The following is an 11,300-nucleotide window of genomic DNA, read 5'->3' as shown; positions in this document are numbered from 1 at the left end:
ACTTTCCTGTTGGTGTCTTAGCCAATTAGTACTCAAGCACTGACCGTAAAGTAAGGCTATGACAGCTCAGATTCTGCCAAAAAATGTTGCTTTCAAATATGATACAACAAGGTCAGGGAATCACCCAGCGATGATAGGAGAAGCCCGAAGTGCTCCTTTAAATATTGATGAGCCCATTTTACTACCATTTTAATATCAATGACCTCATTGTACTACATTTGCATGGCAGAGTCGGAGACTACTAGGAAGCTTGGAAAAGGTCATTCTGATAATCGGCTGGTAAAACACTGGTACACTAAACCAGCTGGAACCTGTTTAGCGACCATCGTTAAGGGCACAGTTAACTTTTGAGAATCCTCCTCTCAGTTAAATGCATTTATTTTTAGTACCAATGCACAACTTATATTCCTTCCAGTTTTTAATTACAACTACCTAAAGCAATGTCATCTGCAAATAACTGGAATAGTCTGCTGTTAAAAAGTAGCAAAATTATCACAAATGCTAATCTTAGAATTCCATTTTAATATTAAAACAGACACAAAAAGTCTACCCGGCAGAAAAAAAAGCTCTTTTAAGAGTTTTATTTGTTTAAATGTCAAATGCCATGGGACAGTATTGTAATGAAGAAAAATTCAGTCAACTGCCTCACAATAGATAATTTGTGGCAAGAATGAAAATCTGCCGTGATACTTCTAAAGGTATAAAGGAGAACATTTATACCTCAAGAGGCACCATTCCACAGAATTCTGAAATTCCTGAATGAGATCAGCAGTCTAAATAAATCATATTTCAAGTTTTAACAGCAACAGATAGAATTTAAAAGGACTAAAATAACATTTACAAGACTCTCAACATTTCCATAAACTCTTATTAAAACCACAGAAAGAAATAAAAAAATTTTTATTTAATGAATTTTCATAAAGGACTCAATGTGCAACTGATACCTGCTATTGATTTAATATACAGTTTTGTCCATTAGCTGAACAGTTTGTTTTATTGTGTTTTCTAACCTTGAGATCATTAAAGGCAAAGTTCATATGATACTGTACACAAAATGGTCACTGAGGACCATTAATACCAATGACTTGGTAGGCAAACAAATCTTTTTTGTGGCCAAGAAAGAAAAGAAATGAAAAGAGCACTGCATGCTTTCCTCTACAAGATGAACTTTCCTAGAAAGAATCCAATGAAAATGGCTGCAATTACAACAAGAAGTGAAGGAAGAGGTTTTGTGCCAGCATCACGGAAACCCAAGACCCGAGCCGCTCCTGACTGGTCTCCCTTCCTCACTTTCAACTTTTCATCCTGTAAACAAAAATGAGACAAAAATTAAATATGCAGTTGTACTTTCAGCTCAAAAGACAACACCAAAACACAGTGGTAGGAAAATCTGATTTATGAAAAAGGAAAGCATTATACCATTAAACTTATGTGTGAACAAATTATACGAGGATGCACAACATATAATATGTTCATATAATGATTCAAAATGTTGCGTGATCGTGGCACCGAGGTACCCCCATCTTCAAACCCAGCATGCACCCAAAAAGAGGGAGAAAAAGCCTCAGACTAATGTAGCAGTATAGAACCCAAACCTCCCTCACAGAACAGCTCAGGTTTAGAAAAGGGCAAAGTCACCCGGAGGCACGTTCAAGGACTTAGCTGACACAAGACAACTTGAACTCCAACACTGTCACGTCTTCTCCAATTTTCCCAACATGCGACCTTGTTTCACCAATGTTTGGCTCATCAGAGGAACAAACAATACAGCCTTGAAAAGTGCAGCTACGCTGAGACCAGCCCTAGAACAAAGGATACAGACAAGAGCACTTAAAGCCCTCTGTTGGAGGTTCTATACTGCTACATTAGTCTAAGGCTTTATCTCCCTCTTTTTGGGTGCATGCTGGGTTTGAAGAGGGGGGTACCTCAGTTCCACGATCACATAACATTTTGAACCATTAAACATATGTAAATAGCCAGACATATGTACTATGAAGTGCAAAACTGCTCTCTGCACCCATATAATCAAAGATCTCAATGTAATGGAGATCATGTAAACCATACTTCAGAAATACAATGTAACCAGATGGCTACTATTCAAAGTACAAACCATATCAAATATTGTCCACAGTTGATTGTTGCACTACTATAAAGGAGTTTAATAAATTTATGAAACATGGGGACTTGTTCCTGGCATAGCTTGGCCAAAGTCTTTGTAAGTAGAGGGTGGGAAAACATACAGAAATCTGTCTCACCAGTCGATGAGGAAGGCATTGAACTCCAGATGACTGGGTGTATAGATTCTGGAACAGAAGATTGGAAGTTTTTGATTGTGTGGGGGGGGGGAAGCAAAAAGGTCTACTTCTGGGTTCCCCCAATCCTGAAATATTTGCTTTATCACAGTCGAGTTGAGTGACCACTCATGAAGTTGTAGGATTCTGTTCAACTTGTCTGCTAAGATATTATGTTTTCCTACTAGGCAGACTGCTTTCAGGAAAATATTGCAAGGAATTATCCAAGACCAGATGTGGATCACTTCTTAGCAGAGCTGGCGAGACCACATACCCACCTTGATTGTTCCTGCAGTACATGGCTACTTGATTGTCTGTACGAATGAGTACTACTTGATTGAGGAAGCAATCTTGGAATGTGCATATAGCAGTTTCTTCCCTCGGACCCAAAAACTGAACCTGAACTTTACGCTTATTTTCAAGAAAAGCATTTAATTGTTTGAGATCAAAGAAAGGATACCTATTTGATTCAAATTGGATTAAACATTTACAAGGAAAACTTAAAAGAAATGCACATACCCACATGCAATGCCCTCAGGGATAATACCTGAGGGCATTGCATCAGGAATTGCTTCCTTTTTTCCTGTTTATCTACACAGACATCTGGAAATACTCATACTTTTCCTCCCAAAAAGCACAGTTACTTACCATAACAGGTCTTAGCCAGGAACATTAGGCAGATATTCTCACATGTGGGTGACATCAACCACCCAATGCAGACAGCTTCACAAGCAGTCTTGCTTGAAGAACTTTTTAGAAAGTTCACGACTGCTGCACCGCGCATGTGCGAGTGCCTTCCTGCCCGACGTAGGGCGCATGTCTCCTTAGCGTCTCCTCAGTACAGATAGCTAAGAAGCCAACCAGGGGAGGTGGATGGGTTGTGAAAATATCTGCCTGCTGTCCCTGGATAACACCTGTTACGGTAAGTAACTGTGCTTTTTGGGAGGAAAAGTATGGGTATTTCTGGATGTCTGTGAAGATAAACAGGAAAAACGGAAGCAATTCCTGATGCTATGCCCTCAGGTAATGGGAGAGACGACCTCCGATGGGAAGAGGAAGGGATAGCATAAGCTGAACAACGGTGAGGTTCTCTAGCAGTGCATCAAAAAGACTGAGTGGACTTCTGCTGAGCAGGGGCCTGAGATTTGAGAATGTTGGTTTCTAGCATACTTCTGGGCATGGGCCCTAGAGGACATTGGTGGTAGAGTGTAGCGTCATTTGTAAGAGGCAGACGAGTGTCTAGGATTGTAGTAGCACCTCGTAGGCTGAGGTTTGGATGACTGCTCATGTTTAGTGATCTTCTGAGTGGCCACCTCAATTTTGTTACCAAAAGGTTCATCCCCCAAACAAGGGATATTTACTAGGCGGTCTTGTACATTGGGGTCTAGATCAGAGACAAGAAGCTATGCTTGCCTGCGCATGGCAATAGATGAAGCTGTTGCCCAGGAGGTTACATCAAAAGCATCAAAGACAGACCTGGCCATGAATTTTTGAATCTCCAGAAGATCATGAGTAGTTTGCTGAAAATCAGGAAGCCGAGTATGAAAGGGATGAACTGTTTAAATATAGAGAGGTGTTGAACCAGTTGTTTGAAGTAAAAAGTCATGCAAAAAATTGTAACTGGGTATACAGCTTGTAAACATGGTATTTTGAAAGAAGCAATGATCAGATCTGTCCAGAGTACGACCCTCTCTGCCAGGAGGAATACTCGCATTGATCCTGGAGCTAGATGATTTTTTCAAAGCAGACTCCACTAGAAGAGATTGATGTAGTTGAGGCTTGTCAAAGCCAGAACAAGATTACACTTTATAAAGGAAGCCCAGTTTTTGCAGTGCTACAGGCACAAGGAGAGGAGACTCCCAATTCTTAAACATGGTATCTTTCATGAGGTTATGAAATAGGAGTTTAAGAAGATCCCCAGGAACTTGGTCGACATCTAGGGCATCAAAAAGATCAGCTTGTGGTTCAGTTTCAGTCTCTGTTTTAACTGGTAGAGCCTAACTCAGCTGTTAAATATATTTAGTAAAAGAAAGACTCTCTGGAGGCGATCTACACCACGGTGGAGAAGATAGATCGGAGTCCAGACCATAATATTCTGGTGCTGAGTAATCTGGATTAGTGTCGGTGTGAGGAGAAAGATCTGAGTCAAAGTCATCAATACCAGGAGACTCCTGGAAGATGTATGACGCTGAGAGGTCTGACGGCTACGGTGCCGATGAGAACATCGGGAAGGACTTTGATGTCTCCTTCGCTGTCGGTCCAAAGAGGAAGTAGTAGTACTGTGGAGTCGCAATCTTGACCTTCGTCGAGGAGACACGGAGCGTGTACCATGGGACCTCGATGAGCCTTGCTCAGGCTGGGCCGGTACCGCTGAAGTCGGTGAAGCAGATAGTACCGACTAACACTGGAACATGGTTGCCAACTCCTTCTAAAGCAGTTCTTGTAGTTGATCCTGAATGGACAAAATATAAAAGCCACATCAAAAATGATAAATCAAGAAGCCTCAACAAAAAGGCTAAAAACGTAATAAAAGCTAATAAATTCTGACTGATACTGCAGCCCGGACTGCCGATCTGGAACAGCGAGTATCTACGGTGGAAGATACAGTGAATTTCCATGAGCTGGGTATTGCTGCCTTACAGGAACTCATGCGTACCCAGTCTGACAAGCTTGAAGACTTGGAAAATAAATCTCATAGAAGTAATCTTCAGTTTCTGGGAATCCCGGAGCTCATTCCGGAGGCACGTTTATTACTTGAACTTGAAAGCTGGCTGGAGGTAGAATTCCCTGGCCCTTCCTCCCTTGGCCCGGCCTGCCTGGAACATGCTCATCGCATTGGAGCCAGACCTGCCCAGGAGTCTAGGCCATGAGTGGTGATTGTTAAATTCCTTAATTATAGGCACAAGCTGGACATTCTTCGCCGTTATCAGGCCAAATGGGACTCGTTGAAGTTTCAAGGCGCCCCTGTTCGGCTCAGCCAGGATTATTCGGTTGCTTTGACTGATCGAAGAAAGGCCTTCTAACCTCTTTGTGCGTAGCTAGTGGATTACAAAGCGCGTTTTATGTTTTTATACAGCACAGTTACTTACCGTAACAGTTGTTATCCAGGGACAGCAGGCAGCTATTCTCAATATATGGGTGATGTCATTCACAGAGCCCGGATGCGGACAGCCTCACAAGCAGACTTGCTTGTAGAAACGTAGACGTTTCGAGTCAGCCGCACCGTGCATGTGTGAGTGCCTTCCTGCTAGAAAGTTGCACAGGGACAGAAATCCCACCCGTCCCCATGAGGAATCCCCTCCGTCCCCGCCCATCCCTATAAACTTCAGAAATAGTTATTTCATTTAATTATGCTACTAAATTAAAGGCTCTGGAAGAGACCCATTTACAAATAAGCAAAGAGACTTTATTAATTTGGAAATATTAATTGGGAAGAATACATACTTTGTAAACGGGTTTCTACCAGAGCCTCTAATGTAAATATAAAATATAAATACTCAGCTGATGAGAACCTCCAAGCTGTCAGCTGAGGACTTCCTTTGCAGTTGGCCGGGGGTCCCTTTTGCCAAGCTTGGCAGGCAGCAGTAGCGTCCCTGAGTCACAGATGCTGGCACCTCAGTGGCTCATGGATGTTGCCAGCGACTGCTATGCTTGGTGGAGGGGAGTTCTGGCTGTCTCTAGAGGAGGTCCTCTGCTGGCGGTGCTTGGGGATTTCCACCAGTCACAGCAAGGGTCAGCAAGTACTTCAACACTGTCGAAATAAAACCAGAAATGTATTTTCTTTTCTTTTGAACACAATACAAAGACATCTGCTATATACATTTCCCAAAGCTAACATATTTAGCGGACCGAGGGAGTGGACCGAGGGAGCCGGAGACCATCCAAGGAGAGGCAGCGTGGGAGCTCTGCTCCGCCCCTCTCCCCGACCAGCGGGGGACCTGGCTCTTCAAAACCGGCAGCAGCAGAGGCGTGCGGCCATTTGCAACAGGCCCCCTCACCTCACCAGCAGACCGAGGGAGCCGGAGACCGTCCAAAGAGAGGCAGCGTGGGAGCTTTGCTCTGCCCATCTCCCCGACTAGCGGGGGGCCCGGCTCTTCAAAACCGGCAGCGCCAACGGTGCGCGGCTGTTCAGCGCGCCGATGAAGGCGCACGACAAAGGCGCTTGCGCCTTCGTGAAGCGCCTGCAGGGAAGCCTGTGAGAAAAACATCAGACCACCATCATCCACACCACTACAAGCCTGGAATTGAACACTGGAGCGACTCCATTCACCAGAGAGGCCTTTTAATCCTCTATCACAGTGAATACGGAGGGAGAAGTGTAAACTACAAAAACCTCTAGAACCTCTGCCTCCACCTCCTATCAGCACCAGACCTGTCAACCCGGCACTTCCTGCCTGTCCTACCTTTGAAGACCTACTCAGGGGCTCACTGACCAAAGACTGATAAGTACCTGCATAGGTATAGGTACCTGCATGCAGTGTTCCCGCTAAGCTGCGTTGGCCTGCGCTCGCGCACAAAATATTACATCGCAGCGCAAAGTTTCTCTTCACAGCGCACACACGCGTCGGTAAGGTAAGGGGACGCATTGGGGGGATTGCACTTCCCCACAATTGCCATGCTTCGGTTCCTCTTCTTCCTTCCTTCCTCCCCCCCCCCCCCCCCCCGCGGGACCCTGCGGCACCATCAACTCTTACTCCCTCTAATGTCGGCCCTGCAGCTCCAGACTTCCTCGCACCTTCCCCCCTCCCCCTTTGGATCGCTATTATTTTAAATGTTATAGCCGCGGAGCTGTATCCATCAGTGGAGATGTCTAACCTCGGCCTGCCCCGGAACTCTTACTGCAACAGTGACTTCCTGTTCCTGCCTAGACGGGCGGCTGCTGCAGTAAGAGTTCCGGGGCAGGCCGAGGTTAGACATCTCCACTGATGGATACAGCTCCGCGGCTATAACATTTAAAATAATAGCGATCCAACGGGGGAGGGGAGAAGGTGCGAGGAAGTCTGGAGCTGCAGGGCCGACATTAGAGGGAGTAAGAGTTGATGGTGCCGCAGGGTCCCGCGGGGGGGGGGGGGGAGGAAGGAAGGAAGAAGAGGAACCGAAGCATGGCAATTGTGGGGAAGTGCAGAGCTGCAGGGAAGAGTGTTGCGGTACCCAGCTGGAGGGAGAAGGAAGATGAGGGAGGGAATTAAAGGAGATGCCAGGGCTTGGAGCGTAGGAGGAAGGTATGCCAGTCTAAGGGAAAAGGAAGGGGGAGATGTGAGAGCATGGAGGGGGAGCGAAAGATGGAAGAAAAGGAAAGGAGAGAGATGCCAGAGAATCAGGGAAGGGGAGATACCAGACTATGAGGAGAGGTGTGGGAGAGGGAAGGCGAGGAGAGAGATGCCAGACCAATGGGGTGAAAGGAGAGATGGAAGGGGGAGGCATACAGTTTCTGGAAGGGGCATAGAAGGAGAGAAGATGCCATATAGGGGAAGAGAGACAGGCAGACAGTGGATGGAAGGAAGAGAGTTACAAGAAGATGAGGAAAGGAGAAACCACAGAAGACAAAGGTAGAAAAAAATTTCTATTTATTTATTGCTTTAGGAGACATGTGTCACTGTTTCTGTGAAGCATTGTATGCAGAGTCCAGCTTCTTGCTGGTTCAATTTAACCTTTGTCTATGTATTTTTATTTTATCCCCCCTTTTACAAAACTGTGAAGCGTTTTTAGCACCAGCCTTGGTGGTAGCAGCTCTGATGCTCAGAATTTTATGAGCATCAGAGCTGTTACCTCCGTAGCTAAAATCCACACTACAGTTTTGTAAAAGAGGGAGGGGTTAGTTTGTGATTACATATTCCTTACTAGGCGAAGGTGTTTTCTGTGTTCTGTGTGTTCGAAAGACATGGTTTTCTGTTAGGATTGACGGTGTAGGATTGATCTGTGCTGGTCTGGCTTGTTTAGTTTTACAATGGGTGTATTGATGTACTGCTCACTGCAATATGTAAGATGCTGCCTTTTCCTAGGTACTCATGTGTGACGTGTGGTTTGTTACTAAAAATCATGTTTTTCTTACAGATGGGGGGGGGTGCCAAAAAATGATGGGCCCCGGATGTTACATATGCTAGGTACGCCACTGTATGTAAAGATACCAGAAAGCTGGCGTAGCAAAAACTTCTAAGTTTTGAGTATTTAACCCTCCCACAATCTCACGGGCACTCGTTTCAAGTTTATTGAGATTTTGATTTAAACGCAATATCAAATATTTTCAATGCGTATAACAAAAATAAATTTGGGGAAATAAATAAAACCATTTGAACCAGTGTTCCCGCTAAGCTGCGCTGGCGTGCGCTGGCGCACAAAATATTACATCGCAGCGCACACGTTTCTCGTCACAGCGCACGATCGGAAGAGGCGTACGGCAGATGGCAGGGCGGCGAGAGGAGAATCGGGCGAGTTGGCTCATAACTTGCTGGCGCCCGATATTTTTGGCTCACGGTGAAAAAAGTTTGCTCACAACACCCGCCCGCTTAGAGGGAACACTGCCTGCATGTATAAGTATCTGCATGTACTTTTTTTCTAATCTGCATGTTTGCCAACTGACTGATAGATTCAGTCAAATACATACATACCTGACCAATCGTCAGGACAATTGAAAAGTATCTGCACATATTGACATCTGCATGTATAAGCATCTGCATGTACTTTTCCTCTAACCTGCATGTTTAGCCAACAGACTGACAAATTCAGTCAAATACGTACATGTCCAACCAATCGTCAGGATTATTGATAAGATTCTGCTGTCTATCCAATTACTATCTCACAACAAAATGGCTTCTGTGAATCAAAACTTAATACTATTTCTCATGCTTTACTGGTCCTGCTACATATACAGGTCAGCCGATGCCCTTTACTCCACACCAATCCCAATCCTCACTAGACCTCGTCTCACCATCTTTGAACCCCAGAGACCTGCCCCCCCGACTCATCCATAACTGCTCCGAAAAGGGCCCTTTACAAATCCCGGTCTTACCCCCCTCACATAAACCTAACAGACCTCATCGTAATCATCAGCGCAAGCTGAGAAAAGTCTCCTTCTCAGCAATAACTGACTCCCCCCACTTTCAAAAGGTCCAAGGTTTCTACCTTAATATCAGATCCATCAAGAACAAGTCCCAACTGGTCAAAGACTGGCTCGAGGAGACCAACCCTGACTTCGTCCTTTTAACAGAAACATGGCTGATCTCTGACAACGACATCATCATACGCGAGTGCCTCCCACCTGGTTTCAAAATCACTTCCCTACCCAGAAGCTGGGGAAGAGGGGGAAGTCTAGCCATCATAGTAAAAGATACTTACAAATCCACCATCATACCTTCGAATTCCTCAGTGAACATGGAAATCCTCTCCTGCAAACTCCTGTCAGACAAATTAGAAGAGGCCTTAATCATCACGCTATTTTACATTCCTCCCAAGAAATGGCCCACTGCCAAGGACACCCTCTTCGAATTCCTTCTCACAAACTCAACTGCTAGCCCCTACAACCTACTGACTGGTGACCTGAACATCCACTTAAGAGCAGGCAGACACCAAAGAATTACTCTCCTTCATCACTTCTCTTGATTTCCTTGTGCCCCCCCCCCCCCCGAAAGAACTCACCTAAAAGGACACCAACTAGATCTAGTTACCTTTTCTCCTAAAGCCCAAGCCCATCCCAAAATGCTCTGGCACCACCACCTGGACTGACACCCTATGGTCGGACCACCGTCTATGCAATTTCCAATTCAACTGGCAAACCAAACGCTCCCCAGCCAAAGCCCTGGAGAAAAAAAGGATTAGGAAAATGGTTGCCACTAGAGGCCTGGTAAACCCAGCGTAATTCTGGTCACATTACGATACCTCACCAGACTCACACTCCCCCTCTATAGACACCTGGACCAACACAAGCACACAGATTCTTAACAAGATGGCCCCCATCAAACTAAGAAGAATGAGAAGCCAAAACCTAGACGGCTGGTTCGACGCCGAGCTAGGATCAGTGAAACGAGAACTAAGAAAACTGGAAAGACAATGGCTGAAATCTGGCGATAACATAGAAAGAACAAACTGGAGACTAAAACTGAAAGAATACAAAAATCTCATAACTACAAAACGCACAAACTTCTACGCAAAAAAAATAGACTATCCCAACACCAACACCAAGAACCTATTTAAACTAGTTAACAATCTATATGATACACCTGTGGCCTTTTCACGCCACACCACAGACTCCCCTCCTTCAGCAGATGCTCTGGCTGAATTCTTTAACAACAAAATCAATGTCTTAAGATCCAACCTACCATCCTCCACATCCAACCATCTGAACTACCCTGTCGCCCAACATACAAACGATCCTAGAGTAGACATGTACTGGAACAACTTCTCTATCCCTACCTGGAATCACTTCAGCAAATTCTTCTCAAAATACGTCGATTCATATTGCAGATAAGACAGCTGCCCACCAAACGACATGAAAGCTGCTCCAGTCCCCTTTAAAGCCTCGTTATACGATTGGCTCTCCTCCCTATTCCTGTCGGGTACATTTCCCGAGGAGTTAGGTCACATACTGATCACACCTGTTGTAAAAAAAAATCTAAGGAATCCATCAAGCTGACATCCAACTACAGGCCCATCGCAAACATTCCCCTCTTTGTAAAACTGATGGAAGGCCTGGTAAACCAGGATTTATTATTTTACCTGGACAAATTCAACATTCTTCACAATAACAATATCAGGCTTTCAATCCGGGTTCAGCACGGAAACGGTTATTGCCTCATTACTGGATTCCCTCCTGAACCTATTCAGCCAAGGCTCTAGTGCACTTATCCTTCAACTAGACTTAAGCAGCGCCTTTGACTTAGTCGATCACACCATCCTAATTGACTGCTTGGAGACAATTGGTCTCTCAGGCAAAGTACTAAAATGGTTCCGAGGCTTTTTGACTAAACGAACGTACCAAGTCTATAGCGACAATATCCAATCCTCCAGCTGGGT

At 45.0% G+C, this 11,300-nt stretch overlaps 1 protein-coding gene across 4 annotated transcripts in view; it reads right to left on the bottom strand.

Annotated features, from left to right (window-relative positions):
• Positions 1 to 553: 553 nt before the first annotated feature.
• VAPA (VAMP associated protein A) overlaps positions 554 to 11,300 on the bottom strand; it is a 194,759-nt gene continuing 184,012 nt past the window's right edge. For 3 of the 4 annotated variants that reach the window (XM_033934078.1, XM_033934077.1, XM_033934075.1), the window contains one exon: positions 554 to 1,305. In XM_033934078.1, the coding sequence (XP_033789969.1) occupies positions 1,156 to 1,305 (150 nt within the window). In that variant the 3' untranslated portion in view covers positions 554 to 1,155. The remainder of the gene's footprint in view (positions 1,306 to 11,300) is intronic. The other variant, XR_004538374.1, reaches the window with a different exon arrangement.

This window comes from Geotrypetes seraphini, chromosome 2 (genome assembly GCF_902459505.1).
Source record: "Geotrypetes seraphini chromosome 2, aGeoSer1.1, whole genome shotgun sequence".
Classification (NCBI taxonomy): domain Eukaryota; kingdom Metazoa; phylum Chordata; class Amphibia; order Gymnophiona; family Dermophiidae; genus Geotrypetes; species Geotrypetes seraphini.
The sequence above is the reverse complement of the archived record's forward strand: the minus strand, read 5'-3'. Positions and strand labels throughout refer to the sequence as shown.